A 15,162-nucleotide genomic window follows, 5' to 3' on the forward strand; every position below is an offset into this window, starting at 1 on the left:
GAGAGAGAGAGAGAGAGAGAGAGAGAAGAAAGCTGATGAGATATGAAATAACCAGTAGCCAATTAAATAAGCTACCCTTTTGGATTTATATATTTGTAAATCTGACTCAGTGCCTCACCAACCATGAACCTCACCACACGTCACTGGTCCACTGTATACTATAGTCAGAGTGTTCATATCTGTAGCTCTGTGTGACTTGTTTTTTGGCAACTTTGCCACTGCTGACAGTTAACCAGTTTAACCAGGTGGTTAAAACAGGTCTTACATCTCTGATGTGATACATTTAAACAAAATCCAGTTTCTTTCTGTCAGGGTTAATCCAGTTGACAACAACAAAATCTTAAAGTTTTCCTCCTCATACAAACGTGTCGTCCTCTGACTCATCAGGGCGGGATGGGCAGGACCGGGCAGACAGGATTCAGTGGCCCCGTCGGCCCTCCTGGGATGTCGGCCATTGTTGTGTTCAAAACCTCTGAAGAAGAGTGGGAGGCGTTCAAGGTAGGTGTCTGCTGCAGTCCTGCACCACCAAACAGCTCCAACATGAATCTAGAACAACGAGGAGGTAATAAAGTGGAACAGATCTGGTAAAATGTGATTCCAAACACAGGACAATGCAAATTTTAAAAAAAAAAGGATGAGGAAGAGGAGTCAGAAAAGCAAAAGCATAATCTGAACCCTCACTAAAAAAGTGAGTGGTCTTTATTTGACTTTTATAAGCAATATCATTTAATAACTACAAACATTTTTATGAAACTTGATGCAGGAATGGTTCAAAGTTTGATGGAGAATCCATTAAAATGAAATGTAATCACATTTTCTTTTAGTTCAGCGTTCTTCTTTTTTAAAAATAAATATTTTATGGGGTTTTTCGGTGTATCTCCTGTTTGTAAATCTGCCTAAGTAAAAATAAAAAGGATGATTTATCAACTTGTAGTCAGTCTCTTCCAGTAAACAATTTCTTACACAACATTACTAAAATAAATTACCCACAAAATTTATTGTAACAGGTTTTTATTCTCCATCGCTTTACAGAAAAAGAAAATCTACAAAAAGCTGCTGTCGTCCTGGCCGGTAGGTGTATTTGTTTTCTTACTTCAATGCATTTGAAATGATTTTCCTTTTACTAATAATGTATTAGTCAGTGTTGGTCAGTGTTTCACTACAAACCTAAGCTAAGGCAGAATTTAAGAGAAATTTATTTTACTAAATCATATTCTAAACATTTGTCTTTGACCAAAGTGTTGTACATTAAAGTGTGATTTACAGCTCAAAACAGAGGAAATTATGATTTATTTCCCCAGTGGTTACCACAATCAGTGGGTACCTCAATTAATAATTTTAAATCATAAAATAGACTTGTGTGCACAATTTGTTTCTTTTTGACATTTTAGCAATAATTCTGTTTGTGGAAAGTTCATCAGTTATTGCTGATCACTGTACATAATGATATGTAAACTTAACATAAATTAAAGAAAAAACAAATCCAATACTATTAACTGTTAATTGATGAGTTACAAGAAAGTCATCTCCTGCTCTGTTTTATTTTATAACTGTCCTTTTTTGGCTTGTAATCACTAATTACAGCTTTGTTGAGAGACATAAGTGTGCCTTCATTAGGATTAACCAAATAATAAAAAAGAATAAACAAATTGAAGTGGAATATTTGTTTAACTCAGTGTGTTTTTGTTTTTCTTAAATGTTATACTGTAAAAATCCTCTTTACTACCTCTAATAGGTCTCATAAAGAATGCAATCTATTTGTCCTACAAAACCCACTTTTATAAAAACAATTTTTTAAAAGTAATTACTGTACTGTTATTACCAGTAACATCCTGCTATTTACTTGAAACTTCTCGATAATACATTTTATTTTGACATATACGTGTGTGCAGATTATATATAGAATAAAAGTCAAAAATTAAAACTAAAAGTAAATGTTGTTCCCTTGCTGGGACATAATGTTTTCTTACAGAAACGTAAAGGACCTCCGGGGCCTTTGGGTCTTCCTGGAGAAGCTGGGCCGATTGTAAGTAAAACTATTTGATTTGATGACCTCAGACTGTAATACGTTTAAAAGTGACGACTTCACGCACTAAAGTTATAATTTTAAAGACAGATATTGTGAATTATCTCCATTGACAACAGTTTTTTTTTTTTTTTGTCAGGGTCCACCTGGAATTTCTGGAAAACAAGGACCAAAAGGAGTTGAAGGGAAAATTGTAGGCATTTATTTTTTATTCATTGAAGGCTGATGTTTAGATTATCTACAGTCTCGCAAAATGACACAATTAGCCAGCAGGAAATATTTCAAAACACCATGTGTCAGCAGTGCCGGTAACCGCAGCATCAGTCCTTTTTCTTCTGCTCATCCAAGAATAATACAGATTATTTTACCGTAGATCCATGCTTCTGTTAGGTGGTGGTTACTGCAACAGTAATCACCACCTAACATCAGTTCAAGACATGCAGGATGAACATTTAATGTTGTACTTCAGAGCAGGCCTGGACCACAAGGATTGCCAGGTCCTCAGGGTCGACCTGGAAGAGACGGACCCCCAGGTGGAGATGCTGAACCAGGACCCCCGGGCTTCCCTGGAGAACAGGTAAAGCTGTGGAAGATGGAAAGTGCAGAATTTTGGAACATGTTTAAAACTAATTTTAAATAAAATGACAGAATTTACACAAGCAGAATATAAAGAACGTCAAATATTTTGTATAAAGATACAAAAATTACTGAAACAAAAATGCATTCTGGACGCAGTTATTAGCTGTGCATTTATGTAGCTTCAATTTGAGCTGAAGTATCTTAGACCAAGTGCTGTACCCTGAATAAAGTACCACTAAGTAAAGTGCCTCTTGTACTGCCAGTATTAAACAGACTCATGAAATCAGAAGATCATTAGGCGTTTTAGAATGAAATGTGGGGTTGTCTAAAACTGGGGTGTGAGGCAAAGGTCTTGGGTATTTCATCTAATAAACTCAAGGCACACATTCAAGAGCGCTGGTTAAAAAGAAAAATATGACTGAGACTTGGCCTAAATCCTGTTTAAATCCTTATTTGACTGAACTAAAATGTACCAATGTAATAATGACACTTTCAAACTTTAAAGAGCTTCATTGTAGAGTAAAAAGGCTGGCAGAAATTATCGACAGACAGGTGCAAAAAGCTTCTAGATGACTACAAGGAACAATTTTTAGACGTTAATTCTTGCCAGCTGTTCTGCAATCAAACATTTGTTGTTAATTTTGAATAACCACTTTATCCTGTTGCACAAAAGTCACAGCTGTACTTCGACAATAAACAGGGTACCAGCTGCCAGTCCATAACAAGGCCAAGCAGAGACAAAGAACCATGAGTGCTCTGACTCACCTGTGGTCAATTAAGAATCACTAATTAACTTAATATGCATGTTTGGGGCTGTGAGAGGATGTCTGAGGTCCAGAATAAACCAGTGAAGTAATAAAAACATGCAAATTTCTCAAAGAAGATTTGAACCTTTATCTTGTGAGGTAATAGGGCTAACACCCACCCCCAACAGCTTTTATAAAGATTTTATTATCTTTTTTGACTACGCATGATTGTTTTATACATATTTGTCCTTCCAGGGTCCTAAAGGCTACAGAGGAGAGCAGGGCAGCAAAGGGGAGCTGGGTGAGTGGGTAAGGCGGCTCTGGACTTCCTGTGTTACACAGATTTAAACTAAAAAAGATCTTCATGGTAATGTTTGCAACTAACTTTTTTTAACGAAAATTTAGCTCTGCTCTACAAAATAACATTTTTTTTTTTAATAAAACAGTCAAACTTTTTCCTCCTTCAGGGTTATTGGGGAGAGGCTGGAGCTCAGGGGAAAAGAGGACAAAAAGGAGAAAAGGTCAGATCGAGTATCCAGCACGCAGTCTTTTAAAAGCAAGACTATTTCTTTTATTGCTACTTAATTTGTGTGTCGTGATGCAAAACAGGGAAACAAAGGAGTCCGAGGCTTCGATGGGGTCCCTGGATACATTGTAAGTACAGATGACTTTCACGTGACTCCATTACTAAGTTGATTTTTAGACAGATGAGACTAAAATGACTGTACTATATGTGATGTGTAGGGAGTGCCTGGAGCCAGGGGTCCCCGGGGTTTCCCAGGACCATCAGGACCACTGGTCGGTGTCTCACAGCTCATTGGCTCAGACCTTTACATGCATACAAAGAAACAAAGCCCTTTTTATTGTACATCCTTGATAAGAGTCAATGTTTCTTTTCAGGGAGAGATTGGCGCTCCGGGCTTCAGTGGTCCACCTGGTCCCACTGTAAGTTATCCAATTTCATATACTGTAATAAAAACATCATTTGAATTGTTGCTCTGAATTGAATTATGAGCTATTCATTCTGCAAGCTCAATCGGTAAATTAGTATGCGCTATTATCAGGGTAAAATGGGCCCCAAAGGAGTTAAAGGATTCTTAGGCGTTAAAGGCCCTCCGGTGAGTAAGATATCACCTTAAAGTTAACAGTTTTCAATATTAAAATGGACATTTGAGGAAGAACTGTTTATGTTTTTAGGGCCATCAAGGGAAAATGGGCTCTAGAGGAGCAGCAGGACCTCAGGTAGCCAAGTTTCTACTTCATAATTTAGAACAGAGACCAAATAATGTTGAGCTAATTTTAACGGTGAGGGTTGTCCATCATGCAGAGGTTGTGTTTTGTTTCAGGGAGAACCTGGTCCTGATGGAGCAGTCGGTGTTCCTGGTGTCCGTGGCCCTCAGGTGCAACATATCAACATATTATTGATTCCTTTTTTTTCATGTAGATGTGTACTCTGTTTACATAGTTAGTTTTATATAGGCTAAGATGCAAACATAGAAATTATGCTTTATGTAAGGTCCTGTGCAGGTTATTAACATGGGACGCACAGATCAAAGTAATATAAAGAGTACAATTTAGTCGTGATCTAATGGGTTTAATTCATAATGCTAATTATTACGTTTTATGACAATAAAATGTTAAAGACCAACTTCTGTTTGTTCCGTCAAAGGGAGACCCTAAACCAAATGGGCCTCCAGGTCCCAAAGGTGATCCTGTGAGTATGTTTTAAAGAAAAGATGGGAATAAAATGAAATGTAGAAGTGAATTATCTAATTGTCTTCTGCTTTTTTTTTTTTTTTTCCACCAGGGTGATCCAGGCGATGAGGGTGAAATTGGTGAACCTGGACCTCCTGGACTAAATGTAAGACTATAAGGTGAAAATATCTGCTTAGGAAATATACTAAGTGTGCTGTGCAGTGTTTGTCTGTAATGTCCTAGTTTGAGTTTGCCAGAATACTGTCCGTTTTTGCTTCTTAGGGTGCCACTGGACAAACGGGAAAGCCAGGACCCTCAGGTGATCCTGTAAGACTACATAAAGTCATTTCATTCTTGCTGAAATGGAGCCACTTTTTATAGTTTGCGCCAATATTTAATAATCCTTGATATTTACTCCACGTCCTGTAACCGCCTATGTATATAACTGTTGAGCAGTTTTTTGTGTTTTTTACAAACAGGGGCTTAAAGCAGGAAGAGGTGAGAAGGGAAGTCCTGGGTTTAAAGGAGATCTGGTGAGTCCGGTCCTTCCAGTCTTTGTTTTTATTTTTCATTCAACTGTTGACAGATTTATTGACAAGATCAACGAATCGATTGTTGGGCTTATGTTCGTTTTCAGGGACCTCTGGGGCCTCCGGGCAAACGAGGATTTAAAGGGCGTTCAGGCCCAGCGGGACTTCAAGGACTGGTAGGACCAACAGGGCCGACAGGACTTCCCGGACCCTTTGTGAGTAAAATAATTTTGATGGATGAAAATGGTGCCACAGTGACTTTAATGACTTTACCTTCCTGTGTTGAAGGGGTCTGATGGTGTCATGGGGGAGCAGGGCAGGCAGGGAAAAGAAGGACAGAAGGTGAATGAGACAAAATAACATGCTAAAAGTTAAAAAGTATATTTTGGTGCATGCTTGTTTATTGTCCTGCTCGTGTTTATGTTTTGATGAAGGGGAATCGAGGACCAACCGGTGTTCAGGGAAGTCCTGGGTCTCGAGGTGACAAGGTAGAACAAAGATGGATGGTCAACTATCATGAGTTGGAGCAGGAAACGTTTGCACCACATGCAGTAACCAGTAATCTTTGCCAAATTTTGATTTCTATCCAAGGACATCAGTGATGTTAATTTGAAACAAATAACATATATTTTATGTCACATATCTCTAATACTGACCGGCAAATACAAATAAAACTTGGGCACTTTGTTTTCATTCACCCTTGTGAAGAGATTATGCAGCAAACTCTGACTTGACTCCAACCCTAGGTCTTTCAGATGGAAACATTTTTGTAAAAAGCAGCTGAAATTGTAGTGTGAATAACACATCTTAGTAATTTATGGCCTTTGTTACATTTTAGGGTCGAGAAGGTCAAGTAGGATTTTCTGGCCTGCCTGGTCCTATAGTGAGTGAAAGAAGTATTTATTTCATATGAATGTTCATCACTGTGCTGAATCTATAAATAAATTTTTTTTTTCTGCCTGCAGGGAGAAATGGGGAAATCAGGAGAAAGAGGACCTGATGGAGAACCTGGTATTAAGGTTCCTATGTGCTTGCATTTTTTATGCTGTTCTTATACGTGACTGCAGTTTTCAGTCTAAAGATAAAGCTCTGCTCAATAGGTTTTTATGACTTTCATGAATAAATGGGTTTTATTAAAGCTTCATTAAATATGCTTCCCCCCAAAGGGTGTTGAGTCTGTTAAAAATTAACTGATTTTACTGCATTAGATAACAAATGTTACAGCAAAATACATCCTCTAGCTGCATCCGTTCTTCACCAGTTGCAGTCATTGTGATAATTTGACTGTGAGGATAAATTAAAAAATGAACAAAAATGTCCTTTTTCTTGTTTCTGATGTAGCTTATTTTAAGTTGTTGTATACTATACAATGTTTTAAACCACTTGAAACATCTTTATATGTCGCCTTCATGAGGGCAAACTTTATAGTAACCTTTTAAGGTGGTCTTCTTTAACACTAATTCAGGTTTTCTGTTGGTCATTCAAGTTTTCTTTTCCATTTTGGCAGCTTTTTTTGCTCATTTTCTGTCCAGTTCTTCACCTTGCTTCAAAAAACATCAAGACCACTTACCAAAATTTCAAGAAAGTCTGGCTGATTGAAAGCAGAACTGAAAGAAATGAGGGCTGACTCAAGACTTTTGCACAGTGCTGCATACATATATGCATCAGAGCTCAAACAACATGTTTGGTGTGAAACAAATGAAATGGTTGCTCAGATATGATTCCACATCATGTCTGAGAAGTTGTTGTTGCCAGCTTTGGCTGGAAAATGGTTTGATGTTAAAATCTTGCGTGGTGGAAACTGATTCTCTTTAACTTTGCTTATTGCAATGACTTCAACCACTTTTACTTTTGGAAAATGGAGTCCAGACGTTAACACTCATCCCATTTAGTAGATTTTTTAAAAAGTCATCCATCTCTAATGAATCTGAATTTTTAAACCGTGAAGTGCTGCCACAAAATTTAGGAGAAAAAACAAAGATGTTTTTTTTTTAAAAAGATCAAAGTATTACAGCTGCTCAATCAGCTTTGTTGTTTAGTGGCATTAATATTGAGGTTTTCTGGTTTGTGTTTTGTGCAGGGAACGGCTGGAGCTCCAGGGGAAGCAGGACCGAAAGGCTTGAAGGTGTTCACTTTTTATATAAAATCATATTTATAGCTTTTATTTGAAACCGAGACGCTTCCCTTTCATTTGGCACCAGCTATAAATAATGCCCAGTAAATGTGACCTTTAAAAATGCAGATTTGCAAAAGCTTAGCTTTCATCAAGTCTGCATGAGAGAAACACCACTGAAATAAAGAATGTGTGAGGATCTGGACTGTAGTTCAAATGAAACTAAAGTTGTATTTAGCTGGATTAACAACTAGTGTTGTGGTTAGTTCAGTGCCAAGGTGTTCTAGTGTCCTGCCTGATGTCCACCAATGATATGAAAACAGGTTTATTTGTGAGAACGTTTGTTTGAGAGTAATATCACTGCTATAGCGATAACTAAGAAAGAATTATTGGTGCTACTCTCAGAGAGAAATCCAGATTGCAAGTCTGTCTGAAGTGAAACTGGATTATATTTGTCCAGATAAATCTCTACAATTATCAGTTTTTGAGTCTGTTGTTTATTTATGACGTAAAATAGCCACAACATTTATTGGTGAGCCAGCCAGGGGTTGAATCTGACAAAGAAACCTTGCTGTCTATGCTGCTGTAGGGTTTTCAAGGTCATTTGGGCAACAGAGGACAGGACGGCACTTACGGAGCCCAGGTAAGACTAAATATAATTTGCTGTATTTGCTGCTAGTCCTAAAGGAGCTGTGTTTTTAGGGTAAGCTATTTTATCATATAACAGTTAGAGAAGATCTTCAAAGTAAGTATCCAGTTCAAAATGAACATTTCACTGATCAGATGTTTCAGCTATTTCACACAGCCTTCTCCCTTTAGGACAAATGACTTCACTTTTCTCATTCATGTGTCCAGAGCTTTCAGTCTTTTTATGTACTATAAACAATGTGGCTCTGACTTGGAAAAAGCTGCACATATTTTCACATTTTGGAGCAACTCCGTGGTTAAAGTTTGTAAAACTGGGACCGTCAACTAAATCTTTCATTCTAAGCAAAACAATTAAGGTTCAATGTTTATTTAGATTAACATGTAGATTCGGCAGTCTCTTTGGGGACTTTCCATAAAGCTTAAAACGACTCTCTAACAGGAATATTAAAGTGGTAAGCAGGAATAATATGTGTTAATATTTCTTCTATATTTCAGGGTCTGGTCGGTGCAGATGGACTGGCTGGGGAAACTGGACCTCCAGGACCTAAAGTGAGTTCATTGCCCCACATCAAACAATTTGCTTTCCTTGTTTATGAGCTAAAAATCTTGTGATATAAAGGAAAGACATGACTTTAAACTATAAATTATTGTAGTTGTTTGTGCACACATCCTTTTTGCAATTAGGACATAACTCCATCCTATTTCTGTTAAAGGGAAGATCATCTTTCCATGTCAAAATTTGGCAACTTTTCCTTTAAAGATGGTTAGAAATGCCATTTTGGATTTATATCTTCAATGGGATCACATCTAAGATCTAAAGAAGGGGGTCCAGGACTTCTGAGAAAAAAACAAATAAACATTTGTTGATCTGGTATTTTCCACAGGGATTTCCTGGGAAAATGGGATTTCCTGGCATCCAGGGGCCCGTAGGGAAAAGTGTGAGTGTTGACACGTTCGTTTTGCTCTACGACAATGTACACAATAATAATAAGACATCCTTACGTCCCACATTTCATTATAGTAGATTAAACTGGATAAAGGATTGTTGATTTTTAGTAACTTTATATTTGTGTCAATTTCCAGGGAGAACCTGGAAATACTGGGCTGAAGGGGACACTGGGAAAACCAGGAGACAGAGTGAGTTATCCATCATCTTTGTGAGGCCTCTACAGATCCTGCAATAGTTTGAAAAACACATTTAAGCTTTATGATCCAATACAAGAGCTAATTATGATGATCTTTGTTTTCTTTAGGGGGTGGGAGGTAAACAAGGCCCCGGTGGACCTGGAGGAAGTAAAGGATTAAAGGTACAGACTGCTGCCACATATTTCCAGTATTTACTCTCCTCTAATCAATACAGCCTCATGTCGGGTAGATTTTACTTGTCAAATGTTGTCAAACTGACCTGTTTTTAAAGGGTGAAAGAGGTGAGGAGGGACCAAGAGGGAAACGAGGCCCTCCAGTGAGTAATTTAACAATTTCACGCTACACTTTTATTACAAGTTTTTCTCAAACAGAATAAATAACGTGATTTCAAGTGTTTAAGAGTATTTTCTGATTCTGTTTCTTTGTGACTCGCCTCAGGGTGAGATGGGTGCGCCTGGTCCAAAAGGATACAGAGGAGCGACTGTAAGATGAGTTCAGAGTTTCATCCAAACATAAATCTTCCCATTCTGTTGTTGCTCTGATGTAGATAAACATCTTATTCATCAGATATTTGTCACACATTAGATCAGACGCTATGCAAAGCCTCATTACTATTTGGTTTCAAAGCTCTCTGCATGAAATAAATTGCTTTTTCAAGGTTTATTTCTGACATTTCTTTTTTTTTTGACAGTGGGGTGCATAAGGAAACGAAGAGATAGTTTATTGTTTGTATTTTTTTGTTTATCACATGCTTTTTTTCACATCCAAAGACAACAAAACCTAATTTCCTGTGATAACTAGTTTAATATTATTTTGTAGGTAAAGGGAAAAGTGATAAAGAGTCAAGAGATTACAAGAAAATGCTTTTTTTTTGCAGGGTATTCCAGGTAACATCGGACCTTGGGGTGAAGTTGGGCCACGTGGTCCTGCAGGAGACAGAGGTCTGCAGGGTCCAGTTGGGCCCAACGGAGTCACAGGTTATCCTGTAAGTTTAGTTTAATCTGTTGTCAAGCAGAAACAATATTTTCTTAGTAGTTGGATTTCATATTTTTCATTTCAGCCGATGTTAAGGTTCATGATGTGAAGTATATTCAAACTTTGATACTTTGATTGCTAAAATGATGTTGTGCTTAGCTTATGATAAAATAAAACGTACAAACTAATTATTAAAATAAAACATATGTGCTTAATTAACTGAAAGGAGCGAATGGGGCAGAATCACAAAAGAAAAGCTGTGTAAGTGAGGTGAGGGAGGCTGAAGGCTCCAGGACATCATGACACGGGCGAGTGAGATTAGGTAGCCGTCCCTGAGATGGAAAAACAAGCTGCTGCAGCTGTTTGTGTGCAGAAACCCTGGTCTTGGGCGCAGTTTATAGTATAAAAAGAAGGTGAAAGGGGAATCACCTCGGACACAACTCGTGATTTTGGCGTGTGTGGCAGCGTTCCCCGGGCTTGGTGAGTTGTCTGTCTCCATTCGGCTGAATGCTTAAATAAATGTACGATTGATAATAGAACCTCTGGTCTGGAACTCCTTTGTGTGTCCGTCTTTTCTGCAACATAAAATTTCTGGTGAGAGAAATGAAAGGAAAGGAATAAATACTAAATACAAGATTTCTCAATAATAATCACCCTCAGTCTGACAGGTCAGGATGAGAGGAAACAAATCATTCAAAAAGTTAAGTCCTGAATTTTTTGCACTTTTGTCTGTTTGGGCAACTGTTGATTACAGATTTGGAAAAGGTGTGATTGCGATTAATCTCTGCGTCAGCTTTGTAATTCTCAGAGTGTACTCCTCCCTCATTTTCAGCTTCTCATAACTACCTGCTGGCTGAAGTTATTAAGTTATTAATGAAGATGAGTCAACATCTGGCTCGATCAGGCCTGAATACCCTGAGCTGTGCAAAGCGGAGCACTTGCTCTGCTGTCCTTAGTTACCCTTTCTCTGTAAACTTTGGCCATGAAAGAGCTCAGACATTTTTCAACACTTAATTACTTCTGAGCGCTGCTAATCTGCTGAATGACAACAGTCCTCTTGTGAGAACTGCTGACAGACTCTGATCCAAATCTAAAACAGAAAGTTTCTTTCATTCCAGCTCGGTACAGTTTTTCAATGGTTTTCTCTGGGTTAGTCACCAGATCGAGTCAAACTTTATGTCTTCAGGGTTTGGTGTCGGAGTGATGACCTAAAGTGTTCATCTGGTCAGTCTGGACTTTTTTGGGGGGAAACTTCAATATCTCACAGTGATTCACTCACATCATCAAAAGAGCATCAGGACCAACCAGAAATCATCTGGATTCCACAAATGTTGTGCTAAAAAGGCAAAACAAGATTGTGTAATAATTATTACAATTATTCATTCTCCTCACAGGGTAAAGACGGACCTCCAGGACCAACTGGAGCAGCTGGTCTTAAAGGCGACAAGGTCAAGATCTTCTTTTGTGCCTCTGTGATCATTTAATTGCATCATTTTGTCTACTTGCTGTCGCTGAAAACAAGTCTGTGCTGGCCAGGCTTCCATAAAACTGTGAGGTGATTTCAGAAACCACAGGTGACTCAAATCTCAGTCATTTATGAATCGCCCAACATGTTGTTTCGTCAGGGATCCGCGGGAGCTGTGGGGCAGGAGGGAGTTGCTGGCCTCGATGGTGAGGAGGTAGATTGATTACACTGTTGATTACAACTCTGATTTTTTTATATATCAGTTTCTATTGAAGGAACTGCAAAAACGGTAAAATATTTCCCAGACCAGACTGGAAGTAACTGAGATTCGCACAGCAGTAATAAATCTGCTGATGTAAACATGTTCATCCTGGATAGGAGCAACTCACTGCTTCTGTGTTTAGGGTAAAGTTGGACTGAGAGGACTTAAAGGGCCAATTGGACAAAAAGGCTCACCTGTGAGTAAATTTACATTAGATGTTGCCATTACATATAATTTTTGATTGTTGCAATCTTTTTAAAAGGCACTCTAAAACTTCTGAAGACCTTTGTTTGAACTCCTTTTCAGGGCGATAAGGGAAACGTTAGCCCCGCGGGGCAGAAAGGACCAAAAGGAGATGAAGGCGAAACAGGGAATCAAGGGTCACAGGGCCCTGAGGGGCCGCCAGGGAAACAGGTTGGAAGGAAACAGATTTCTTTCATGCCTGAAATTAATGAATAATTTAAGTCTGAAAGGTCTGAATAAAAAATTTTTTTCAGATACCTATTCCTTATTTTTTCACAGGGAGACAGGGGGCCACCAGGAGACAGAGGAGAACAAGGGCTTCCAGGGTTAAAGGTCAATCAACGATGCAGGACTTAGTCTTACAAATTAAACTGCAGCATGTTCATAAAAGCATCTGAGACAAAACATGACTTTATATTAAAGCTGATGATATATTCAGGGTGAGTCTGGCCCCAGAGGTTTGTCAGGCCGGCCTGGACCGTTTGGACCTGGAGGTGACACTGGACCAGCAGCAGCCAAAGGCCAGAAGGGGCCCCGGGGACACGTAGTAAGTGTGAATATTAATGTTGACAGAAAGAATGTGATAGAGTAGCATCAGTCCCAAAAGTCACATGATGCAAAAGCATCCTGTGTCTCATAATAAATGTACACACACATGCTTGATTCACTGAAAAATAAAATAAAATAATAAAACTGTCTCTTTCTATTTCAGGGCCCTCCTGGTATTATCGGTCCCCCTGGACAAACTGGACAATCACTGTCTGTATGTCAGTTCAGTATACTTTATAATGAAGGTTTCATGGAAACACAATAACTCCGTTCTTACTCTGATGGGTTAAAAAAAAAGTAAAAAGACAAACTTTAGAAATTACTTTTAAAAATCTACAAAAACACAATTCAACTAGAAAAACTCAGTAATGTTTTTTGCTACTTTTCACTTTTTGCTTTCACAAACAGTAAAGCAACATTATAAAATAAGTGCAATAGTAGACTGATCACACAAAAATAACATTTTATTGTTTATGTATTTACTGTATTTTCTTAGTCATTTTTTTGTGTGTTCAGGGTTTTCCAGGTATGAGAGGCGATGAGGGCAGACCAGGAAACCCTGGACCAAAGGTTTTTATTCTGATAAAACGTCTAAATAAAGATGCTAAAAGCTCGTTTCCCGGCTACTGTGTATGAATCTAATGATGTGATGATTATTTGCTCTATTTTGAAATTCAGGGCAGTCGTGGAGAGAGAGGCATAACTGGCCCTCCAGGCATTAAAGGAGACATGGTGAAATTTTATTATGAGAGTTTTTGTTTGGTCAAACATGTTTCATGATCTGCTTGAAGATATGATCGAAATGTTTCTGTAATGTTGTGTGTGCACAAGGGTGAACAAGGCCAAAAAGGGGCTCAAGGGGAAATTGGGATCCAAGGCACACTGGTAAATAAAAAAAAGAAGCATATTTTAACTTTTAACTTGTCGTTCCTTGTGATAACTGGTAAAATGAATAATAATAATAATAATAATAATAATATGTATGTAAAAATCAGTTGAATACCTATGCATTATAATGACGTACTTTATGATGAATTTTTAGGGCTCAGTGGGAAAGGTGGGGTTCATTGGGCCTCCAGGTGCTAAAGGTCAACCTGGAACTGCTGGCCCTCCTGGTTTTCCAGGTCTTCAAGGAATTCAAGGACCAAAGGTAGGAATAAGTAAGTGTGTGTAAATCTAAAACATTCATTTAACTCTCAAAACTGATATTTTGAATATTGAATACTTGCCATTTAAACATTTTCCTGCAAGAAGCAGTCACTTTGTGGTCAATTGTACTTTTTAAAGCCTATTTCTTTTTGGAGACTAAGAATTTTAGAATTATAACATGTCCTGGTCTACTTTGTGAAGGGGAGAAAAGGCCAACCTGGAAGAAACGGAAGCAAAGGAACTGCTGGGAATGATGTGAGTGTTGTGTTAAAATGACAAGTTATCTATTGTTCTGGTGCAGAAATCAGACACATTTCACAAAACAAATCTGTGGACTTTAAATACGTCCATCTTTCCACCTCTCAGAATGAAGCTTAAAGACTATTTTTTATAAACCCATTTATCTGAAAACACAGTTGTAAAACACAGCTTATCTAAACTCATCATGATGCACGGCAAAAGGATCATTCACAGTTTTTTACATTTTGCTTTTTATTTTTTTTTCAGTCACCATAAAATAAGATATTCCATCTGTCTAAATTAGCTCTGAACAACAGGAAGTTGTTATATTTTTTAGTAAATTTCATAATTGAATATATTTATTTATAGTCTTTCACATCTTATTATGACTTTGGTCCAGGGGTGGAAATTAGCACCCGCCACTGGCCAAATGCGGGTAAATATTTGAAGTGGCGAGTGAATTTGATCAACACACGCCACTGTGGCGGGTTGGCAATTTGAACAGAAAAGGTGTTATTTGTCCTCTTGACATATAGGGGGCAGCAATGTGCTCGAGTTGCTGCTGTTACATCGAGCCCCGTTCCCCCATCAGATAAGGTTCCCCCTGTGTCTCCGTAAAAAAAGACTTATCTATTAACAGAATTGTTTAGAGGGGCAAATATTTCTCATTAAAAAACAAAAAACATCATTCTTTTAAAAATAAAATGTGCTAATAATATCATAATACAGAGGAATAAACACAGGTAAGGAGTTGTTGGTAAATTATTTTTGTCTTGTGTTTTAGAGGGGGAACCGA

The 15,162-nt window shown here is 38.0% G+C and overlaps 1 protein-coding gene and 1 long non-coding RNA gene across 6 annotated transcripts in view; one reads left to right on the top strand and one right to left on the bottom strand.

Annotated features, from left to right (window-relative positions):
- si:dkey-21p1.3 (collagen alpha-1(I) chain) overlaps positions 1–15,162 on the top strand; it is a 26,070-nt gene that overhangs the window by 4,102 nt on the left and 6,806 nt on the right. For all 5 annotated transcript variants that reach the window (XR_005232851.1, XM_037974340.1, XM_037974341.1 and 2 more), the window contains exons 4-46: positions 388–498; positions 1,033–1,071; positions 1,973–2,026; positions 2,166–2,219; positions 2,496–2,603; positions 3,607–3,660; positions 3,819–3,872; positions 3,961–4,005; positions 4,096–4,149; positions 4,252–4,296; positions 4,416–4,469; positions 4,549–4,593; positions 4,698–4,751; positions 5,021–5,065; positions 5,159–5,212; positions 5,329–5,373; positions 5,526–5,579; positions 5,684–5,791; positions 5,865–5,918; positions 6,011–6,064; positions 6,415–6,459; positions 6,542–6,595; positions 7,657–7,701; positions 8,279–8,332; positions 8,833–8,886; positions 9,222–9,275; positions 9,421–9,474; positions 9,591–9,644; positions 9,755–9,799; positions 9,922–9,966; positions 10,361–10,468; positions 11,853–11,906; positions 12,084–12,137; positions 12,328–12,381; positions 12,492–12,599; positions 12,708–12,761; positions 12,868–12,975; positions 13,141–13,191; positions 13,494–13,547; positions 13,656–13,709; positions 13,809–13,862; positions 14,020–14,127; positions 14,328–14,381. Coding sequence is in view for 4 of the 5 variants with exons in the window: in XM_037974340.1 (XP_037830268.1) it covers positions 388–498; positions 1,033–1,071; positions 1,973–2,026; positions 2,166–2,219; positions 2,496–2,603; positions 3,607–3,660; positions 3,819–3,872; positions 3,961–4,005; positions 4,096–4,149; positions 4,252–4,296; positions 4,416–4,469; positions 4,549–4,593; positions 4,698–4,751; positions 5,021–5,065; positions 5,159–5,212; positions 5,329–5,373; positions 5,526–5,579; positions 5,684–5,791; positions 5,865–5,918; positions 6,011–6,064; positions 6,415–6,459; positions 6,542–6,595; positions 7,657–7,701; positions 8,279–8,332; positions 8,833–8,886; positions 9,222–9,275; positions 9,421–9,474; positions 9,591–9,644; positions 9,755–9,799; positions 9,922–9,966; positions 10,361–10,468; positions 11,853–11,906; positions 12,084–12,137; positions 12,328–12,381; positions 12,492–12,599; positions 12,708–12,761; positions 12,868–12,975; positions 13,141–13,191; positions 13,494–13,547; positions 13,656–13,709; positions 13,809–13,862; positions 14,020–14,127; positions 14,328–14,381 (2,604 nt within the window). In the remaining variant the exon portion in view is untranslated. The remainder of the gene's footprint in view (positions 1–387; positions 499–1,032; positions 1,072–1,972; positions 2,027–2,165; positions 2,220–2,495; positions 2,604–3,606; positions 3,661–3,818; positions 3,873–3,960; positions 4,006–4,095; positions 4,150–4,251; positions 4,297–4,415; positions 4,470–4,548; positions 4,594–4,697; positions 4,752–5,020; positions 5,066–5,158; positions 5,213–5,328; positions 5,374–5,525; positions 5,580–5,683; positions 5,792–5,864; positions 5,919–6,010; positions 6,065–6,414; positions 6,460–6,541; positions 6,596–7,656; positions 7,702–8,278; positions 8,333–8,832; positions 8,887–9,221; positions 9,276–9,420; positions 9,475–9,590; positions 9,645–9,754; positions 9,800–9,921; positions 9,967–10,360; positions 10,469–11,852; positions 11,907–12,083; positions 12,138–12,327; positions 12,382–12,491; positions 12,600–12,707; positions 12,762–12,867; positions 12,976–13,140; positions 13,192–13,493; positions 13,548–13,655; positions 13,710–13,808; positions 13,863–14,019; positions 14,128–14,327; positions 14,382–15,162) is intronic.
- LOC119616805 overlaps positions 2,146–15,162 on the bottom strand; it is a 19,626-nt gene continuing 6,609 nt past the window's right edge. Inside the window, exon 2 of the long non-coding RNA XR_005232852.1 lies at positions 2,146–2,609. This is a non-coding gene — a long non-coding RNA (uncharacterized LOC119616805). The remainder of the gene's footprint in view (positions 2,610–15,162) is intronic.

This window comes from Kryptolebias marmoratus, linkage group LG24 (assembly GCF_001649575.2).
Source record: "Kryptolebias marmoratus isolate JLee-2015 linkage group LG24, ASM164957v2, whole genome shotgun sequence".
NCBI lineage: Eukaryota > Metazoa > Chordata > Actinopteri > Cyprinodontiformes > Rivulidae > Kryptolebias > Kryptolebias marmoratus.